At 46.3% G+C, this 22,365-nt stretch overlaps 1 protein-coding gene across 6 annotated transcripts in view; it reads left to right on the top strand.

The window, feature by feature from the left end:
• The window catches only part of atp13a3 (ATPase 13A3), a 44,091-nt gene extending 21,954 nt beyond the window's left edge, over positions 1–22,137 (top strand). For 3 of the 6 annotated variants that reach the window (XM_062555551.1, XM_062555550.1, XM_062555553.1), the window contains 22 exons: positions 1,052–1,209; positions 1,477–1,665; positions 2,472–2,533; positions 3,077–3,227; positions 4,785–4,901; positions 5,357–5,374; positions 5,509–5,665; positions 6,296–6,416; positions 6,802–6,926; positions 8,257–8,429; positions 9,523–9,651; positions 10,329–10,408; positions 10,687–10,729; positions 11,144–11,253; positions 11,806–11,902; positions 12,136–12,208; positions 12,843–13,020; positions 13,453–13,634; positions 14,029–14,117; positions 14,292–14,372; positions 15,541–15,633; positions 18,009–22,137. In XM_062555551.1, coding sequence (XP_062411535.1) covers positions 1,052–1,209; positions 1,477–1,665; positions 2,472–2,533; positions 3,077–3,227; positions 4,785–4,901; positions 5,357–5,374; positions 5,509–5,665; positions 6,296–6,416; positions 6,802–6,926; positions 8,257–8,429; positions 9,523–9,651; positions 10,329–10,408; positions 10,687–10,729; positions 11,144–11,253; positions 11,806–11,902; positions 12,136–12,208; positions 12,843–13,020; positions 13,453–13,634; positions 14,029–14,117; positions 14,292–14,372; positions 15,541–15,633; positions 18,009–18,209 — 2,627 coding nt within the window. In that variant the 3' untranslated portion in view covers positions 18,210–22,137. The remainder of the gene's footprint in view (positions 1–1,051; positions 1,210–1,476; positions 1,666–2,471; positions 2,534–3,076; positions 3,228–4,784; positions 4,902–5,356; positions 5,375–5,508; positions 5,666–6,295; positions 6,417–6,801; positions 6,927–8,256; positions 8,430–9,522; positions 9,652–10,328; positions 10,409–10,686; positions 10,730–11,143; positions 11,254–11,805; positions 11,903–12,135; positions 12,209–12,842; positions 13,021–13,452; positions 13,635–14,028; positions 14,118–14,291; positions 14,373–15,540; positions 15,634–18,008) is intronic. The other 3 variants (XM_062555552.1, XM_062555555.1, XM_062555554.1) reach the window with 3 other exon arrangements.
• Positions 22,138–22,365: the final 228 nt, after the last annotated feature.

Below are 22,365 nucleotides of genomic sequence, written 5' to 3'. Positions count from 1 at the left end.
GCACACACACATGCACACACACATGCGCGCACACACACACACACACACACACACACACAATGCAGCATCTTACATGTGCGTGTACATGTGTGTTTGCTCTGCATTTGTGTGTGTGTGACTGTGTGCATTGTGGTGTTAGTTCTCACATGTAGGATTTACGCTCGGTGATATTTGCATAACAAATTGTCTTGATAAGCATTCAAGCTGGTCTGTGTGTGTGTGTGAACGGAACTGTGGTTTTGAGGGTGTGCGTATCTGTGGGTGTGCACGTCAGTCATTCTTGGATGGGCTGAAGTGGTGTGTTTGTGGGTGTGTTTGTGTGTGTGTGTGTGTGTCTCTGTTTGTGTGTGTGTTTGTGCTCTCTCAGCATGTTGATTACATTAACTTGAGACCATCTGGCTCGGAGAGCATCCACCCAGCAGCAGCCTGAATGCGCTCTTTGTAGCTGCTGTGTGTTTGGGAGTTGTGTTTGTGTGAGCACTCTGTGTATTTTAGTGCTGCTGGGAGTTTTGAGAGAGTTGATGACCTGTTTTGTGTATCGCAGCATTTAATGGGCCAGTGGTACATTTCATTCTATGTTTGTGTGCATTTTGGGTGTGCGTGTCTTTGTCTGCCAGTAGATCAGTTTGTGCTCTGTTTTAACTTAAGGTGCTGTTCTTCTGTCAAGATTAGGGTAACTAATGCAGTCAGTTCCTGCTCTCTCTCTATATCTCACTCTCTCACTCTCGCTCTCTCGCACACTCTCTCTCTCTCTCACTCTTGTTTGTTTCTTTCTTGTGCTCTTTCTCTCATTCTCTCTCTCGATTAAATAAAAGCCAATTATTGGGATGACTAAAGATCCAACATTGCCAAAGCATTAATACAAGTTACAATATAAGCATGAGTACTATATAATAACATAAATTAACAATTTAAAAATAAATGAATATATGATGATGGTACCTAAAATATCAGTTTTGATAGATTGATTGTTTCTCTCTCTCTCTCTCTCTTACTCTGTGTCAGTGTAAGGTACTCATAGTGGCATCCTCTCCCCTCTCTCTCTCTCCAGGCTTCAGCACAGCCAAAGGGCAGCTGGTGCGCTCCATCCTCTACCCCAAGCCCACGGACTTCAAGCTGTACCGCGACGCCTCCCTCTTCCTGCTCTGCCTGGTGGCCGTGGCCGGCGTCGGCTTCATCTACTCCATCGTCCTCAGCATCATGAACCAGGTGAGGTCACTCAGCACAAACACTCACGAGGAGTTATGGCTCCTTCTGGGCAGGATAAAAAAAAGAAAGAAAAAAAGGGATGGGTATATGCGTATGTCTTAGAATTAAGAGCGGTGTGTGCGGCTGTGTTGTCGACTCTTTATGGGAGGAAATCAATAATCAATAATTGCATTGAGGCCATTAAGCTGCATGTTTGTGGTCGACTCCCCTCTCCACCGCCAGGTCTCCGTTCTCATTTCTCATTTCTCCTCTTTCCTCTCCCTTCAGGTGCCGGCTAAGACCATCATCATCGAGTCTCTGGACATCATCACCATCACGGTGCCGCCTGCCCTCCCGGCGGCCATGACGGCGGGCATCGTCTACGCCCAGCGCCGCCTCAAGCAGATCGGCATCTTCTGCATCAGCCCGCAGCGCATCAACATCTGCGGCCAGCTCAACCTGGTCTGCTTCGACAAGGTCAGCGCTCCACACACACACTCACACCTCTCACACACTCACACACAAGTGCAATCTGCCTAAGACAACATTTGTTATATCTTGAGCCAAGACTCAAAGCCATAAATTTCCACCACAACGACATGACGTTTCACAACAAAGGGATGGTATTCAGACTCAGTCACCGAGTTGACATGGAGGTACTGAATGTTTGCACGTCTCAGTCATCACACCGATTCAGTCAAACCAGTTCTGTCCAGTTCTCCAGCTGAAGGTCGTCCGAAGAACAACTCCCAGTGCGCAAACAAGCAGCCCTCCTCCGCAAGTGTCTGTGAACGGAGTTGAACTGGGTTATCTGCTAATCTGGGCCGGCACGCGTGGTTACAGTTTAACGTTTTAGCACTGTGGGACCGGTTGGGAGAGTGAAGGAATGCCGTAAGCGTCTCCCTCCACCCCTCGAACCTTTTCCGGAGAAACTGCGGAGAACAGCTGACTTGTGCTTCCCCGTGCGATCTGTTAACTGTTCGAGAGCACCGTCTTATTTAGGTCCTGTTATGTCGAGTCGTCATCTCTGCCCAATGCCCACATGTTGCTAAGCCTGTTTGATTGTTTAACGTTATGTCTCGATGTCTGTGCTTTACGGTTACGCTGGCGAGTACGACGCTCCGCCCGGTATCTCGTTTCTGATTATTGTTTATTATTTGTTCATTTGTCTGTTTATATCTTGATGTCTGTGTGGAGCACTTTGGAGTGCACTATGTGCACATAAAATGCTCTGTCTAAATAAACTTGCCTGACCTCTGAACCCCTCTTCCTCTCTCTTGTAGACGGGCACCCTCACGGAGGATGGCCTGGACCTGTGGGGAGTCCAGAGAGTGGAGAACAAAAGGTGAGATGCTGCCTTCATCATCACCATCCTCCTCCTCCTCCTCCTCCTCCTCCTCCTCCTCCTCCTCTGTCTCAGTGTTTTTGCTTAAGGCATGTTGATAAGGTCACTGCTGCTGTTGCGTTGTGTAGTTGCCTGTGCTACAACCGTAATAAAGACGTTTGCCTGCTCAACATAACAGCAGTGCAGAAGGCAGAAAACCGGATGGTTGTGCCTTGTCAGCAGCAGCTTTTGTTCCTTTTGGAGTACACACACACACACACACACACACACACACACACACACACGACTGTAGACCTCACGCCGCCTGAGACCTGAGAGAACAGCATTATCATGTTCAATGAGGCATAACACATCCTGCTCTACACACACAAGCACACATCTACAGTACTCACACCTACACACACACCCACACACACACAGGCGCACACAGACGCACACAGACACACCTTGCCACTCCCCTCACTCTAATGATGGCAAACGCTCAGGCCAAGACGTGTCCCCATTGTAAAGCCCCGTCGCCTCCATTGTGGTGTGGTGTTTCAGCTTCCTGCTGTCGGAGGAAAACCCCTACAAGGAGAGCCTGGTGAAGTCCCCGTTTGTGGCGTGCATGGCCGCCTGCCACTCCCTCACCAAGATCGAGGGCCAGATCTCTGGGGACCCGCTGGACCTCAAGATGTTTGAGGCCACTGGCTGGGTGAGTAGGGACCCCCCACCTAAACACCAAAACCCCCATTCACGCACAGTATACAGTCATCTCCTGTGTATTAGCCACATTGTGTGTAAGCCACAGGACAGTGTTTTATGTCAGTTAAGAGAAACAAAACCATATTAATACCATTATTAACTGTCCCCATGTGTTAACCTCATAGCTGATGAAATTTAGTGATGAAATGATTTCAACTTTGATTAATTTGCTGTTTGTATATACTATTACAGTATAATCGCTGAATTACATGACATGGTTTCTTGCCGTCATTCACTGTATATGTGAATGGGCCTAAGCACAGTGACCCTCTAGTCTTCAAATGGCAAGTCTAGGTTTACACGTTATCTCCAACTACCGAGTCTGAAATATTGCGGAGCTTTTAGTGGGTTTGTTTATTTGGCATGAACACCCAAGCAGGCCAGGCCAAAAGTCTGGTTAGATGAGTCGCTGCTAGTTGTAAAGAGCACACTTACGACATGTCATAGCCGCTGAGATGATGAACTCCAGATGTGCGTGCCTGCCTGTCAGGATTTTTGGGACCGCAGTCTTCATAACTATTCATCTTGGTCATGTGATAATGAATTACAGTTTATGCGGAAACCAAGACCTCACCATTTAAATCCCATAAAGCACAAGCATTCATACAAGTATAGTTGTTATTATAAAATGACTTTCCCGTCGCTAATGGAGTTGACTGATTGATTAACAGAGCCCCCAGCACAGCCTTTAGTGCTAGCACACTTATTAATCAAAAGTTGTTTTCCTGGCGGGTGTAAATAATTACACGCAACGTCAGCGAGCATGCGACTTGGTTGTCAGCCACACAATTACAGAATGGAACACTCAGATCTGTGCTGGCTTCATACAGCGATGCCGCATTTTGTTGAGTTGTTTTGTCTAGTTTAGCTGAAGGCAGGGTTAGTTGAAGCCCAGTTAGCGCTGCAACCCTGCTGGCTAGTCACGTTCAAGGTCACGTGCGCTAGTATGCTAGTATGTATGGTGCATTAGGGCATGCCGATGCATTTGTACTCACGTGGACTTGGGCAAATCAGGCATTTGAGGTGGCTTCATCTTTCAAAAGTATACATGTATGCTCTGAAGTGAGCTTTTAGCCTGACATACAGTAGGCCTGTGGCAGGCAGCAGGCTTGTTTTATGTCCTCCAGCAGGAATCTGTGGTTTATGGCTGCGGCTGTATTTAGGCCCTGGGAGACCTGGACTCGCCTGTAATTTGGGTTATGATTATGATTTGTGTGTGTGTTTCTGTGTACACGTGGCTTTTCATTTTCGCTATTTGCATTTTGCTTTAAATTTGTCCCTGTGTGTGTCTGTGTGTGTCTGCGTGCGTGCGTGCGTGTGTGTGTGCGCGCGCGTGTCTGTGTGTGTGTGCGCGTGTCTGTGTGTGTGTGTGTGTGTGTGTGTGTGTGTGTGTGTGTGTGTGTGTGTGTGTGTGTGCGTGTGTGTGTGTGTGTGTGTGCGAGCGCGTGTCTGTGTGTGTGTGTGTGTGTGTGTGTGTGTGTGTGTGTGTGTGTGTGTGTGTGATCAGATCCTGGAGGAGGCCACAGAGGAGGAGACGGCGCTCCATAACCGCATCATGCCCACTGTGGTGCGGCCGCCCAAGCAGCTCCTCCCGGAACCCATCATGTCACCTGATCAGGATATGGTACAGTTGCTAAATGCACACAATCACTACGCACACACACGCACACACACTCACACACACACACACAGGCTCCAGAATGGTTTCATGATGCGGATAGTGTTTGCATGTCACAGTTCTGTTGGATTAAATCTTCTATAATGATCCCTCGTTGTCCTCAATATATAGAACTTGACAAATTCTCTGGCACAGCAAAATGATATGCATACTTGGCTTACTTTTGAGATCTGTCACATTTCACAGATTCTGATTTCACTTCTTATGCACACTGAGATTTGGAAGTAGTAACTGCTTACTACTTAAAGTATAGTGGTAATAGTGTTGTGTAACCGTAGACCTGTCTGATTTCCCTGACCTGAGGTCAGCTAATGGCTAACCCTCACACTGCACTGAGCTGATTGACTCACTCTAATGACTCTCTCTCTCCCACTCTCACTCTCTCCCCCTCGCTGCCACAGGAGCTGTATGAGTTGTCGGTGAGTTGACACACGAGACCAGACAAGTCGCACCAGCACCAGACACATGAATCTTGCATAGCAGCGTTTCGCAGTTAGCACAAAAGGCGGCTCGCTCACTCGCTCCGCTGCTTCTTTTCTCTCTTTTTTTCCAGCAGACTGGCTACGAGATCGGGATCGTGCGGCAGTTCCCCTTCTCCTCGGCGCTGCAGCGGATGTGCGTGGTGACGCGGACGCTCGGGGAGAAGCGCATGGACGCCTTCCTCAAGGGCGCCCCCGAGGTGGTGGCCAGCCTCTGCAAGAAGGACTCAGGTGGGCACGCGAGGGATGCTCTTCCTTCCCCCCAGGTCCTAGTGCCTGTTAAGGGCCGTTCACACCAAGAACGATAACTATAAACAAATATCGCTCGCAGTAATATGAATGACAACGTTCACACATAAACTATAATGATAACGACATGAAGAATGATATCATAAGGGATCACTTTCCGACCGATGTTGAGAACAATAAAAAGATAACAGTCAATCAGAATCCATTACATTTTAGCTGTCACATTCATTAACACAAAAAGAAACTTGTCGTTATTGCTTGTCAGTGTGGGCGCTTTTATTGTTATGGTTATACTGTAGTTATCGTTCTTGGTGTGAATACTGCGTTGCTCTGATCAGACGCATCTCGAAACTGAACACTCCCATTGTCAGTGGTGTGGATGTCCAGTGTTATTTCACAGGTATATTATTTGGCTACGGGAATGTTGCATACCCAGAAAATTAAACACGCTGCGATTTCTGTGACTAACTCTTTTGAGGACAAATAGCTCCGCTCGAGAGATCATTCAGTGCTCATTACAGAAGTGGTTAACTGATTAGACCAGAAATAAATCCAAAGCCTTATTCTTGACCCTATGAAATATCCTTTGTTATTTTTTCCCCCATGATGCAGTGCCCGAGGATTTTGCGGAGGTACTGGAGGATTACACAAAACAGGGCTTCCGGGTCATTGCCCTGGCACACCGACGCCTGGAGTCCAAGCTGACCTGGCACAAAGTCCAGAACGTGAACCGGTAAGTCTTTAAAGGACACAGACAGACCTGTGTGTGTGTGGGGGTGTGTGTTTGTTTGAGGAACGAGAGGAAGGCCCTCTCTACTCTCGGTGTAGTTCATAGTTAAACTTTTACAATGGACGAGCAATCTGATTCACCTCACACTTGCTGTATAATGTGTAACCCACACGACACTTTGATCACAGCAGCGTGTGTTTACATTTCTTGCTGTTGTTTGACCTGAATTGACCTTTCGCAAAACAAACAGCTACACCATATGCGTGGCCTGCTGGTGTAAGTCTATTGTTCTCTCTCTCTCTGTCTCTCTCTCTCTCTCTCTCTCTCTCCCCCTCTCTCTCACTCACTCACTCTCTCTCTCTCCCCCACGTGTGATGTCTGTGTTTAGGGATCATATCGAGGCCAACATGGAGTTCCTCGGCCTGATCATCATGCAAAACAAATTGAAGCCAGAGACCCCTGGTGTGCTAGAGGACCTCCGACGAGCCCACATCCGCACCGTCATGGTCACAGGTACGAGTGTGTGCCGTTTGAGCGCTCGGCCCCTCGGCACAGAAATGGTGGGCACTACTGTACAGAGCGGGCGGCTTTGCATTGGCATGCATGAGCGTCCGTCAAGCGCAGGCTTGCCTACTCTTCAAAAGACCTTTTAATTTAGTGCCGTCTTTTACTGCATTCCAGAGCTCCTGTCGGATCTTGCTGTGACTTGAGTCATTAATGAAAGGATTTTATATAGAACACAAGCAAGTGTTGATGTGCGGAGGGTTTTTTTTTTTTTGGACACACTTTAGACACACCCCCTCCCCCCACCTGCTGTACCTTAGTAGCTCGTATTGGCTGTGATTGCCATCAGTGAGCCAAAGGGAACCAGGCAAGATCAAACGTGCCTCCTCATTTCTATAGGTGACTTATAGGTGAGATGCATATGCTAAAAGCCTAATTAAATATGGCTTAATAGTCTTATGGGCCACCACTGTTGACAGCGCTGCCACCATCGACTTCAAGGCACTTAACCTTAACCCTAACCCCTGCCTTACCCATGCACCTTCCAGGCAGTGCTGCCTTGACGTCGACGGTGGGGGCCCAAAAGACCATATAACTTGGATATGTCACCCATGTGTTTGAGTGAGGTAAATAGGTTGCCCTTCCCAATGGGTGCATCTTACCCAAGTGGCAGTGCCCCCCTCCCCCCCCTGTTCACCCACCTGTCTGGGGCGTGCGGTTTGAGCGGGTGGGCATCGGTAGAACAAAGGAGAGGTCGAGGGGAGCGAAGGGTGCTTGTTTTTCCTGCGAGGCTCAGGGCTTAATTCCGCCCGCATTTGCGAGGCATTCCTGGAATCCCGTCTAATAAAGCGTTCAGTGCTGCGGCTTAAAGTCAAAGAGCTCCAAAGTCCAGAGCCCGAGGAGAGGCCGGCTAGCAACCCCCCCCCCTCCCCCTTCCCACCCCCTGCCATTGTAAATGTAATCATGCTCTTAGATTGAGTTTCGCCTCTAACGCCGCCACCACCACCACCACTGTTGCCGCCCGCCCGCTCGCTCTCCCTCGCTCGCCCCCGCACACAACCTGGTCAGGGACATGCAGCCCGTTTGGGCGAGGGCCAGAGTGCTTATATAACCGTGCTGTGTCTGGGAACAAGGCGGCTAGGAATGAAAGCACCCCGTTTACCTCCACCTAGTCGAGCCATGTGAAAAACGAGGGCTTTCTTTTGGTCTCTTTCTCCAGTGTCTTGTATATCTCTCTCTCTCTCTCTCTCTCTCTCTCGGCCCTCTTCTCTTCCTATTTCTCACTCTCTCCTCTCTCTCCTCTGGTGTGTTTGTTTTTCTCCATGTCTGATTGGCTCAGGTGACAACATGCTGACGGCCATATCTGTAGCACGGGACTGCGGGATGATCCCGCCCGAGGACCGGGTCATCATCGCCGACGCACTGCCCCCCAAGGACGGCCAGGCGGCCAAGATCAACTGGCGCTACGCGGACAACTCCACCAAGCACTCCACCAAGGCTCCACGGCTGGAGGTCAGCGCCCTCTGTTGGTCATATAAGAGCATCACAGTTTACAGCATCTCATGATGAGAATAGATGCCAGATTAGAAACCAGCCCACACTATGTAACGTTACTCACTATGTAACAATTTTCTTTATTAAGCATCGTTGAGTTGCTTGGAAATGCCATGACTAAGCAGGGGTTGGTTTGTCATTCCAACCAGCATACTGTAAGGGTTACGAATACAGAGAACATGGGATCAGCGGGCTCTTCTAGAACACAGGATCAGCTTGCCCTGGCACAGTTGACATTCAAGCACACAGACGCCTCATTGAGACACATCACTTTCTCCAGGCCTCTGATGCCCCCACCTGTTTGTGTGAACGACCTGGGATTAGCTTCAGATCCAGTCGTAGCCCTGACCTCGACTTCCTCAAGTTGCACAAACACACTAATCTTGAGTGTCAGTCAAAGGCTTACTCTGTGTGTGGTTTGTTGTGGTGTGTGTGTGTGTGTGTGTGTGTGTGTGTGTGTCTGACATCAGTGTTCAAAATTGGCAGTGACGTTGGATGCGAGGAATGAATGAATGTGTTTTGTTGGTCTCCAAAGTGGCCCATGGAGGCCATGCTGTCTGGCTGCTTGTGAAAACAACACACACACACACACACACACACACACACACACACACCCATAGCATTCAGACCAGAGGAAGTAGGGGGTGTTTCCTCTTCATGTAAATCCTGAAGGTGTGTTGGCGCTGCCAGGGTTACATTTGCATGACTCAAATGACCTGTCAAAAGCGTTTGTATGGATTTGTTTATCCTGCATTGCCATTGTGAGTTGATTTTCATAGATAGATACTGTAGATCCATAGTTTTCATGAGCTCGTATACTTCAGAAGTCTTTCTGTAGTTTGGGCTCTTTATAACAAATGGTACCCACCTAGCCAGCTATCACAGCCAGAATAACACTTGGCATGGTGCTAACCTTCAACATGCCCTCATACCCTCAACTCTCTTTCTGACCCCCTGACGTCTGCACCGAAACCGCAGTGCTATGGTGATATCCTGGAAGCAAAACCTGTTTCACACCTGTCTGTCTGTCTGTGGCTTCCTGTGTGCGCAGGAAGTGGAGATCAGCCTGGAGGACGTGACCCAGGGCGACGAACTCAAACCGCAGGAGAGCTACCACTTTGCCATGAGCGGCAAGGCCTTCGCCGTCATCACCGAGCACTTCCAGGACCTGCTGCCCAAGGTAGCGACCACACCAGCGCAGCCCTCGTGACTGTTTGCATGGAAATAGTCTGGCTGTGAACGGGCCATTATTTTGTGTCTGTGAACACTTTATCCCATACTTTGTTGTTGGTGTGTAGTGGGCCAAGTGGCAAGGCTACTTACAGGGCCGAGAGAGAGAGAGAGAGAGAGAGAGAGAGAGAGAGAGAGAGAGAGAGAGAGAGAGAGAGAGAGAGAGAGAGAGAGAGAGAGAGAGAGAGAGAGAGAGAGAGAGAGAGAGAGAGAGAGAGAGAGAGAGAGAGAGAGAGAGAGAGAGAGAGAGAGAGAGAGAGAGAGAGAGAGAGAGAGAGAGAGAGAGAGAGAGAGAGAGAGAGAGAGAGAGAGAGAGAGAGAGAGAGAGAGAGAGAGAGAGAGAGAGAGAGAGAGAGAGAGAGAGAGAGAGAGAGAGAGAGAGGCCATTAGACATGGCACTAGAAATGTTGGTTGCTGTTGCGGTTTAGAATGTTGGCTGGCATGTCTCTCATCACTTTTTCATTGCCCGTTTAAATGAGTGTTCCGTGTCCCGTTCCACACATCGTCGGAGGAGCCTGCTTCTCCAAACGAGCCACATTCCAGAGCCCGCATCATTCGGCCACGGTCCTGTAATCTGTGAGTGCGATCTGAAGTGCCGCTGATCTCCTTTGTCTGCTTGATTGACAGCTGGTGCTCCACGGCACCGTGTTTGCCCGGATGGCGCCGGATCAGAAGACGCAGCTAGTGGAGGCACTGCAGAGCGTGGAGTGAGTGTACATGCACACACACACACACACACATACACACACACACACACATACACACACACACATAGATATTTGTATAGGATAAGCAGCACACCCACACACTCAATCACTGGAGAATGTAGTTTCACAGAGAATATACATTCCAGCGGGGGGAGGGGTAGTCACACACTGTACACACATGTTTATGCACACATACACACCCACATATGTATATGTGATGCAACCTACTGTATGTCCTGGCTTGTATAGCATAAGTTCTTCTCTTTCCTCCTTTGCAGCTATTTTGTGGGAATGTGTGGTGATGGTGCAAACGACTGTGGTGTAAGAGGCTTTTTTTCCCTTCATTCACAAATTTAATTTTCATTGCACACACACACGCACCCACACTCAGACTCTTGTATGTACGGTACTTTCCCCTAAATGTGTTATATCCACCATAGATGACATGACTGAAGTTTCCGAAGTGATTTCTTTATTTATTAACTGATAATTAATAGTTAATGAATGACAATATGTTGATGTTATCAGTAGTGAACAGACTTTCACTTGTTCCTTTCTGTCTTGGGGTGACACTTATTTGGAATGTTTACATTTTAAAGCCTGACTTAAAAAAAAAACATTAACAGATTGCAGTGTGTGTGTGAGTACACTATGTGTGTCTCTGTCTGTGTGTGTGTGTGTGTGCGCGCGCACATGCTCTGACTGCCCGTGGTGCATCTGTCTTGGACACTTCAGGCGCTGAAGAGAGCCCACGGGGGCATCTCTCTGTCGGAGCTGGAGGCGTCCGTGGCCTCCCCCTTCACCTCTCGAACACCCAACATCTCCTGCGTGCCCAACCTCATCAGGTACACACACCACCGCACACGCACAAACACACACACACACACACACACACATACACGTCCTGTGCAGCTCAGGACCATCCCAGGACCCTTTTAGTGGATGTAGTAGGCCCTTGATATTAAACCATGTTTTGATGTACACTCTTTATAATATTGTGACAAATTAAAGTGTAGATGCATCATCAAGTGCTTTGTACTTTTACATTGCCAGAGCACTCAGCGTTAGTACTGTAGGTCTCAGATATTTTGTTCCACTTGTAAAATGGTACAGGTGGTACTGTAAAATGTGCTCATTACCTGGTAATTCATGGGTTTCATCAGGTCCCTTTCCACAGGTGGGTTAATCAAGCACCATGCAGTCTGCATTCATAATCAAGGTGCTTGATTTAATACACCTGTGGAAAGGGACTGGATGAAACCCATGAATAAGCAAACGGAGACTGACTTAATAAGTTCATCTGAAGTGCTAAGAGTTGCAGCTGTGTGGAAGTGAATAAAGGAAGTGGGTGGGGCCACTGTGTCAGTAACTCCTCCTCCCTACGCTCCTCCCCACAGGGAAGGCCGGGCCGCCCTCATCACGTCCTTCTGTGTGTTCAAGTTCATGGCCCTCTACAGCATCATCCAGTACATCAGCGTCACGCTGCTCTACTCTGTAAGTGCCCAGTCCCACTGCATCCTCCTCCTCCTCCTCCTCCACAGCTCCCAGCTCCCACGGGACTGACCCCCGGGGGTGTGTCTGTGTGTGTGGCAGGGGGGTGGGGTGGGGTGGGGTGGGCGGGTGCGGGCACAAGCTGCTGTACCTCTGTGGAGACCCCACTGTCTGCTCTCTGGGTGTTTTTTTGTGGCGGGCGGTCTTGTGCTGACGGGGGCGTCTTGTGTTTTCAGATCCTCAGCAATCTGGGAGACTTTCAGTTCCTCTTCATCGACATCGCCATCATCCTCATCATCGTCTTCACCAGTAAGTGTGTGACAAGTTGCACATTTCTCCGCAGATGAAATGTTTTATGTGATTTTTCATGTGGTCTTCTACTGTCCTTGGAAAAAAGTTGTGATTGTGTATTTATGTGTTGGCATGTGGTACTCCCATTGGTTTGCTTGTTCCTATCTGTGTGTCTGTGTCTGTGTGTCTGTATTTGCTCTTATGTGTCTCTGTGTGTGTGTGGTCTGGTGTTGTCTGTCCGTTTTTGCTCTTATGTGTGTCTGTTTGTGTTGCTCTTATGCGTCTGTGTGTGTGAGTATGTGTTTGTGTCTGTCTGTATTTGCTTGTGTGTGTGTGTCTGTCTGTCTGTCTGTATTTGCTCTTCTGTGTCTCTGTGTGTGTGGTCTGGTGTCTGTCTGTCTGTCTGTCTGTCTGTCTGTATTTGTACTTATGTGTCTGTCTGTCTGTCTGTATTTGTACTTATGTGTCTGTGTGAATGTGTGTTTGTGTCTGTCTGTATTTGCTTGTGTGTGTCTGTCTGTCTGTATTTGTGTCTCTGTGTGTGTCTGTCTGTATCTATTCTGTTCTTGTGTGTGTGTGTGTGTGTGTGTCGGTCTGTCTGTGTGTCTGTCTGTATCTGTTCTTATGTGTAATGTGTGTGTGTCCGCTCCAGTGAGTCTGAACCCGTCATGGAAGGAGCTGGTCCCGCGGCGGCCCCCGTCCGGCCTGATCTCGGGGCCGCTGCTCTTCTCCGTGCTCACCCAGATCCTCATCTGCCTGGGCTTCCAAACGCTCGCCTTCCTCTGGGTCAGCCAGCAGAGCTGGTACAGCAAGTGGACGCCCTCGTCTGAGTGAGTACCCCACCCTGCCCGGGCTGGCGGCCAGAGGCTGCCCGGACTCTAATCCCTTGGGGGTGGTGGGGGTGGTGGTGAGGGGGGCGTATTCACATCTTTTCTGTCTCATTATGACGGGGTAAACTTTTCCGGTTCTATGGTGCTGTTGACAGAACAAACACCATACAGTCCTCTCTATGCAGTTGACTCATGAAAAAAAAGTAGATTAGTGTGTCGTAATGTACTGTACGTCATTTCAATAAATTGTGATGTCCAGTCAGTTTCCCATGTTATGAGATCACAAAGAATGTAGGAGCTAAAATTTTGAAGTTGACCTGTTCAGTTGGAAAATGGTAACCATATCAACTCAAAGCAGTCGATTACTATTTTGTGTTTTAGATTAATGTAACATGTCATTTTAACACAATGGTTGTTCTCTGTATGTTGTAGTGCCTGCAACCTGACCTCCTCCAGCAACATCTCTGTCGAGCACAATGACACAGAGCTGGACGACCACAACATTAAGAACTACGAGAACACTACCCTCTTCTACATCTCCTCGTTCCAGTACCTCATCGTGGCCATTGTCTTCTCCAAGGGGAAGCCCTTCCGACAGCCAAGCTATAAGAACTGTGAGTGGCAAACTAAAGCTTTGTTCAGAATATACTTCATTTGCCATAGCAGAGCCCATACTGAGAGCGCAGCAGTGCCAGGCCCAATGAGCGAAAAAATGTAAACAGCACCACAGACATGTCCAGGCATGCCTCGGTACTTGATGTTCCAATTGAAATCCATTATAAACAAAGCCCTTTGCCTGGCACAATGAAGTGTGATGACAAAAGAATGGCTCTGTCAGAGCCTTTGTTTGCACAACCCAAAAGGCACCTACTGTACAAGGTCTGACTGTGCCAGACCCAAAGTGCCTGCAATGAATGTTTTATTGCTTGCTAGTGTTCTGAACATGAGTGAAATGACAGTTTGTGGAGAATGCACTGAGCGAGGGGGCTCTTGTCTCTCTCTCCCCAGGGCCTTTCGTGCTGTCGGCGTGCGGCCTGTATGCCTTCCTGCTCTTCCTCCTGTTCTACCGCAACAGTGCCATCGACGACTTTTTGGAGGTCAGTGCTTTGTGGCTTTACCTCAGACTGCGGATTGATACGCTTTTTACAAATGGCTGTCAGTCGTTTTGCTTACACACGCTTAAAGGTCTGAGAGGCTATCTGGACATGATATCCTGAGAGGAAATGTACTGAAAATGTCCTGAAATACTCCCCCCATTGATTCGCCCCCAGATTGTGTGTGTTCCTATGGAATGGCGCCTGAACATACTGTTTATCATCTTCCTCAATGCTGTTGTCTCTATCATTGTGGAGGTAAGACATTTTCTTTACAAACTGTAGACTTTTCCTGATCAACTTTCATATAAGATTACAGACTGACTTGAAGTTGAGTTTTTATTCTAATGTACTACAAGCTATTGTCACGTACCGTACAGTGTCACAGTGCTTGCTGACATTCAGTTTATGTCCGTTAAGTATGTAGTTTGTTGTTTTCTATGTCAGCTCTACAGTATGTTTTAACACCTGACTGTAACCCAATGAAACAGCTACTGCACCTGGCCTCACCACTCTCTCACACACACACACACACACACACACACACAGAGACACACACTCACACACACAACCTCTCTCACACACTCGCTCAACAGCATTCATTTGCTTTTTGGTATATGCCATGTCCCAACACTCACACACCCCCTCAGTCTATCACACTCACACATGCCCTGACTCTCACACCAACAGTCATCAGCTATCTGGCATATATCTCAACACACATTCAACTATAAAACATAATTACTTCATGCTATGTCATTCATACCAGATACCATTGTCATACCAGATTTTGTAGTGTGGATGTTCATAGTTATTCTATTTCCAGTTCTTTTTTTATCTTGCCTGAAACTGAGAGATGGAGAGAATCAGTTGGTCTCTCTCCGGAATGGGCAGACTACAGTGCTCAACTCTGATTGGCTGTGTCCACCCATGGCTTGCCCTGCGCTGTGCCGCTAGCCCTAGTGATAACCCCCTCCCCCTCTAGATGCTAGTAAGACAATCAGCCAATGCCGCCGCGGCTTGGCCTCTGCACCTATCAAGCATCCAATCAGTGTGGACAGAGTTTGTCCAATCATGTGTTTTTACCTCATAAAATCCTCAACACACAGTGATTCAGTGTCTTCTAGTTGATGAGTTTTGCTAACAATAATGATCACCTAAATTATTGTTGTTGTTGTTGTTGTTTTTTTCTGTAAAGTGCGCAACATCCTCTCTGCCTCTTCTTATGACTAATTCACTGCCTGAATCACCACCAGTAAAGCAAACACAAAGCAAGCAACAGGGTGTTGTAGCGTCTATTCTAAATGTTCAAGACTGGGTCAAACAAACAAACAAGCAAACAAACACAAACAAATCTTGAATGAACCAGCAGTGTGATCAGTAGCTCTCTCCGTTCTTCCCGCTCCACCACGGCCTCGTTCCATAGACCCTCGTCCTTGACGTCGTCTTATGGAAGCTTGTGTTCAGCCGAGACAAGCAGGGCAGCTACGCCGCCAGCCCTGCCGCCCCGACACCACAGGTTCGGACACTCACACCTCCTTCCTCCCTCCCTCTCTCCGCTCCTCTCCTCCTTTCTCCTCTCCCCACCTCCCTGCTCCTTCACTGATACCTCTCTTCTCTAGACCAGAGGAGTATACAGGGCACATGCAGTGTATAAAGAGCACGTATGCACATTCCTCCGTGTGTATTTTCATATAGTCTATTTCCATATGTACAGTTATTTCCCGCACATAAGCGGCATTGTGTATAAGCCGCAGGACAGTTTTTTTGTGCAAGTTAAAAGAAACAAAACCATATTAACACCATAAAGAGGAATAATGCAAGATTGGCGATTTCATCTCTGGTTTCGGTTTCGTTTTTAGTTTTCGCTCGTTTTATGCTTGCATATTTCTCTGCAGAGCTTCCCCGACAGCTTTAGCGGGTATATTTATACATAATATAGGCTATATATAAATATATAAATTGCAAGCGTGGTTCTTCTTGTTCCTTTCGCGTCTCTGACTTCCAGATGTAAACAGCAAACGATCGTTTATCAGAAAGTTGCAAGGTTGTAATAGCGGAGAGGGACACTAGGGGCGGGAGGAAATGTGACTGTTTTCGATAAAACTGGTCAGTCAAGCAAAACAACGATTTCTAAGCGATTTTATGACCATGAAAAAGTTGCATAGGGTCTCTTTAACTGCCCCCCTGTATTAACCTCATAGCTGAAGAAATTTTGCTAAATCAATGTATAAGCCGCGGCTAATAGTCGAGAAATTACCGTACAAGCTGCTAGCTGCTCACTTGAGCCGGCAGCTTCTCAGTGTTATTACTCTTCCTGCGCTTGCTTGTCCATTAGTTTCTATATGTCCTGACTGATGTGGCTCTTTAGAATAGTCACAGTGTGTACCACGCAGATAGATAACACGTGTGTGGGTTCTGACTTCACATTAGACTGTTAGAGCTGTGTGCTTGTAATCGTGGTTGATTTGTAGTAAGCTGATGGAAGGCGCTAGACCTTGTGACGTAGGCCTAGTTAGTAGTCAACTGATAAGGCCAATGTCCAGTGTCTCTGGCACTGTAACGGTCAAGTAGAGTGCTTGACATTTCTTTCCTCTGAAGTCAGGGTACGATAGAGTGCAAGACATTTCTATAAAAAGTCTTCACTTTTATTTGTGAAAGTATGAGTAAACATAGTAGTACTCAATGAAAAATAATCCTTGAGGAATGTGAACATGTATTCTTCTTAGTAATTGTGATTACTAGTCATACTTGCGATACAACACATTAAAGAGTAATTCCTCGGTCCAGCTGCCTTGTTAAAAAAAGGCAGTTGTGGTTCAAGCAGTGAAATCCTGAATGCATTTTTGACTATTGCAGGCTCTTTATACTTCTGCAGTGTATGTAATCCCATCTGGTCTGGGCTGTTTGTACCCCCCCTCCCCTCACACCACACTCCTCCTAACCTCTGCCTCTGCATGCTCCAACATGATTTTCCTCCATGTGCTCTTCGCCCCCTAGTGGCCTGTTGCTGCTGTTGCAGCTCAGGGGGAACGATTACCCCTGCTCCTTCTGTCTGTGTACTGTACCTTCCTTCTGTCCCGTGGCTACAGCATTGCTGCATGCCTATCAGGCCTCTGTCTCTCTGGTATGTGTGTGTGTGTGTGTGTGTGTGTGTGTGTGTGTGTGTGTGTGTGGGGGGATGCATGTGTGTGTGTGTGTGAGTTTATACACTGGTGTATTTGAATAAGCAACGTGACACAGGTACGTATCTCTTCCAGTGCTGAGCATGCACTTGGCATGCTTACTGAGCTTTTGGTAATAGCGTTTGACCCAGATGATGGTTATTGGCGGGCAATGGAGGCTGAACGAACATCATCTTCGTGCATAATTGAGGACAGTGTCCCAGTTTTGCACGAGTACATTGATACATGTGATGCAGCCATGCTTTGAAGTGTCACCTTGATGGTTTGACTGCCACGTGACTTTGAAAATTGTTTATGAGAATTGTCCACTACCAAGCTTTTCTAACTGTCAGCAGTCCTATAGGTATGTAACTGATAGTTTGCAACTGCGTAGCATGGAAAGTTTTGCTTTCAAATGGTAAAAGTTTAGATGAAAGGGTGCAGTCTTGCTCCTTGTATTATATATATATTCGTTAAAAAAGTTCCTTTCCTTGTCCTTTCATCAGAGAAAGCATTTTAAAAGTCTGCATCTTTTGGATTTGAGTGTATTTTTTGTTCTTCTACTACTTTTACTCCCTCACCCCCCCTCTCTCTATCTCTATCTCTCTCTTTCTCTCTCTCTCTCTCTCTCTCTCTCTCTCTCTCTCTCTCTCTCTCTCTCTCTCTCTCTCTCTCTCTCTCCCTCTCCGTTTCCTCCTTGGCACCTGTCTCTGCGTGTCCGTCTCTCTAGGGCAGCGTTGATATGTGGGGCAGCCGGTGTGTGTCGTGGCTGACCTGCCGGAGGAGGAAGGTGCCCAAAGCGCGTTATATGCACCTGGCCCAGGAGCTCCGCGTGGACCCCGACTGGCCCCCCAAGCCCAAAACCACCACGGAGGCCAAGCCCCCGCCTCGGCCCGAGAACGGCTCGTACCAGATCATCCCCGCATCCTAGCACCCCCCCGCCCCCATATTCTACTCTTCCTCCCCCCCAAAACTCCCCAAGACTACTAGTGCCCCCCACCTGTTGCCCATGCTTAAATTGGGACCAGAACAGCAGACGTGTGTTGAAAACGGTCAACATTATAAAAGATGCCCTAGACGCAAACAGTGACTGAAAAAAAACAACCCAGGTTTGGGAAAAGAAACACACGGACAAACAACAATGACCAGAACTGAAAGAGTTATACTGTACCTCCTACTCCGACACCTGCAGCTGTGGCCATGGACACAACTATGGCTGTGTGCTTTTTCCTTGTGTTTTGTCTCTGCTCAGACTCGACCCCCCCCCCTCGTGCTGAGTGGTGGCCCCAGGCTGGGAACTGTGGGTCAGCCACACAGAGAGTCTGGAAACACTGGGGAGCCTGCTACTGTGTTATCCAACTTCAATGGTATGGCTTTGAAACCCAATGTATTTTTATTTTATTTTTTTTCCTTTTTTTACAATGCTGAGATCCTGTGCAACGCACAACTGTTTTCTCTCTCTCTTTTTTTTTTTGGTTATCAAAAATTGAAAGAAAAAATAAGAACGACAAACAGGCAGTCTGTGCTTTTGCAGTGCACTTTCCTTTTCTTACACGACGACACCCCTTGCCCACCTCTCTCCAGCAGCCAGCCATCCTCACCGTGGAGTAGAGAGGTCTCCAGGCGTTCTGATGCAATTGTAAACCGGTTGTTTAAATTAGGCTGTTTATATACAGGCTGCATGCCAAAGGTTTGCGTTCACAAGCAACTACTCATGCATGTGAAATCATGAAACTCCCGTAAGTTATTAACAGAAAAAAACCTTGATGGATCTGCAAGCCAGTCATTTTTATTACACCTATATATTTATCATTTTTTCTTTTTTCTTTCATTTCTTCCCATGGAAGAATTTAGTATGATGATGCAGATTAAAAGGCCAGGCATTGTGAAAAAAAAAAAAAAGTCCCTTCGCTGTGCGCACTTTCTCTGTCAAACAAACACATGGACTGGGTTTGCTACTGACGAGGTGGACACATTTGTTAGAGCTGGACTCTTCAGAATGAGAATCAAACTCACCGCCGGCAGCACCAATCAGAGGTCTGGGGCTGCCCTCCCAATTAGAGCACATTGTTCCATACAGGCGAAGGAGGCCTGAGAGGGGACCGGGAAGAGGCTTCGGTTTGAGGTGTTATTGCGGCCCTTCCTGCAAGAGTGCTGTTTGTGTGTGTGTCTCTCTCTCTCTCTCTCTCTCTCTCTCTTTCTCTCTCTCGCCGGCATTTCATGCCGTGTATGCGTCGCAGGCGAGGCGAGGAATTTTGGCCAGCAGTGTTCGATGTCTGTTAAAAGCCACACGTCTGTCCTGTATGTAATTGATTTTTTTTTATTTCGTTATTTTTTATTTCTTTTTGGTTGAATTGTTTTGTTTTCCTCTCTTTTTAAATGGTAACATATCATGCCAGAATCCAGTGTGTGTCCACTTAGGGAAAGCATCAGCTTAAATACAGCACATGTCCATGTGTGGTATTTTTTTAAAAAAAGGTCTTTTTATATATATATAGTATACGTCGCGTCTTGTTCAAAAATTGACATCAAAAATTTAAGCAGCAGTGTATGTGTCCTGAGCCTTTTTCACTCTGCACAAGTGGCCCCTCTGTCTCGCTGTATTCTCCAAATCATCTCATCTTTGGTCCTCCGACTACAAGCACCTCTTTACTATCCTGCAGTGGGGCTTCCTGAGCAATTTATTTGTCTATTCACATGAAAGTCAGTATAGGAGAACCCAACTGAACATCTTATTTTACAGTCAAGTATTGTAGACTGGTGTGTGCGAGTCCATACAGTAGGTGCTGTTGTTGTAATGGCAGCAATACGCGATACGGATGAACGGTAGATGTCGGCACTGGTTTTAGTCAGGTGCGAACAAGGAAGAGTTTTTTTCCTCAGACATGTATTCATGGTTGGTATTTCAAGAAAAGTCAATACATTTTATGATGAGTAATGTAATCATGGACCTATAATGTGTTGCAGTTTGACCATGTGATTTAATGATGGTGAAAATATGATTTTCCCAAAATAAAGATTGTTTAGAAGACTTGTTCAGCAGAAAATTCCAGTCATCTTAATCTCATTTGATTTCACATAGTCTCCAACTCATAACGGACCTATTCCAATTTGTCTCCAGTTAGTCTATTGAGGATCAGAGAGGCAACTTTTTCAAACTTGTTTGAACTGGTCTGCTATGATTCTTCCTATTTTGAGTTGTGAGATATGCTTTCAGCATTACAATATCGATTTATACGGATTCCAAAGTGTTCAATTAAAATGCTGGAAATATCAAATTTACCGAAAGAATGTCCCACCATTACTCCAAAATGTGTTGGAATATTTGAGTGTGTCCAAATATGTGGACTGACAAAACTTTAACTTCGGCTGTATATTTGTTTGAGATGTACATTTATTCATGTATTTAAATTAAGCTTTTTGAAATGGAATTGTTTAGGTGTGTTAGACAATTCTAGTTTTTTCCTTTAATATCAGAGTAAGGGCTTTTTTTATGTTCTTTTGTTCTTTGGGTTTTTTTGGTACTGTTTGGTCATAGATTGTCCAGATCAGATGTCTGTATATTTTTGTGCTGTTGGGATGATGATGTAAATGTCTTGTCACGTGTGGAAAGAGGGCTGGTGTGCGTTTTGATCTCTTGTTGTTCTCAGTGTACATCTACTGGGCATTTCCCCCCCGTCTCCCTTTTTCTTTTTTTGTCAGCGAGGTTTATAAAATAACATTTGGCTCTTTAACTGATCTTTTTAAAAGGTCAACGTCTACCTATTTAAGTCATCACCACAATGCCGTGCCCATTTTTATTTAAAACATGAAATAAGGGATTCCACTGTAAACGGGAGCGATTCATTCACGTCAGACACCTAAATTAGATGGAGAGTTCTACAATCTGTTATTGGATGTGTTTCTTTTTCTCATGGTCTTTGTTATATGATTCTGTCTTTGTTTGCCTTTTCCTCTATCTTTCTAACAGTGGTTAGACCCCACTACAAATGTACTCTTGGGTGAAAACTGTTTTCTTAATTGTTGCTGCAGATTTTTTATTTATATACTGTTGAACACCTTATCTTGTGGAAGTGCTTTGTGTCAATATCTCTTCCTACTTGTGCCCGTATACGGGACCATGTGGTTGCTAGGGGGGCTTTATACAGTCTGTCGTCATACAAGAAGCCGGGCACCTTACTCACAGTCTTTAATCAAATGTAATTAGCAAATCTGGAAGCAGACACCAAAATCAAATAATTTTATCTTTAAGATGTCCCATACCCTTAATCACAGCTGTAATCTAACATGCTATACTCCATACTCCATAGAAAGGTACATAGGAAACAAACTGAAGACAAATATGTTGTATGTGTATCATTTTTACTGTGTGTTCTAACTACACATCAAGAGGCATTTTGTGTCTGTCTAAAGAACAGTTCAGCCACTAGGACTTACAAACCTTGAGTGGTTTTACATCCTCAGGGAAATGTACATGTATTTGTAATAAATGATTGATTAAATGAAAAATGGAGCCGAATTAAAGGACAATGACCATAAAACAGAACAACAGGGCCTTTGTGTCTGTGCTTTTATTTTGTTTTCTTTATGTTAGTGTCCAGACTCCTTTTCACTCCTACAGCCAAAATGGATTTTTTCCCCCTTTTTGGGGTGGTGGTTTGTTTCTCTCTTTAAAGATGGAACACATGTTTTTCTAAATCATGTTTTGCAGATATGTAAATTGCTTTTCTATGTCTAATTTATTTTTAATTTATTTTTTATTTGTATCTGTTTTCCAATGATTCAAGTTCTCAGAGCTATCCAAGTTATTTTTGATTTCTCTTGCCCCCTTATTCTTTGCAATAAAATCATCAAGAGTCTCATACTCTTTTGACTGAGTATTTTTACAGGCATTTCTTTGCATGTTTTGCAGGCAGACACAGTTAAAAAAAAAGACAGAAAGAAAGAAAGTCCTTTTAACTATTTAAGCTGGTTTGAAGCACTTGCTTCAGTCTGCCTAATTCTACCAAATCAGTGTACATGTAAAGTGTCCCTCTGGTTCAGACATTGCTCAAAGCTAGTGGCGGGACTGCATGACTGTAGCACAC

This window comes from Sardina pilchardus, chromosome 15 (genome assembly GCF_963854185.1).
Source record: "Sardina pilchardus chromosome 15, fSarPil1.1, whole genome shotgun sequence".
Classification (NCBI taxonomy): domain Eukaryota; kingdom Metazoa; phylum Chordata; class Actinopteri; order Clupeiformes; family Clupeidae; genus Sardina; species Sardina pilchardus.
This window is presented reverse-complemented; position numbering and strand designations above follow the sequence as displayed.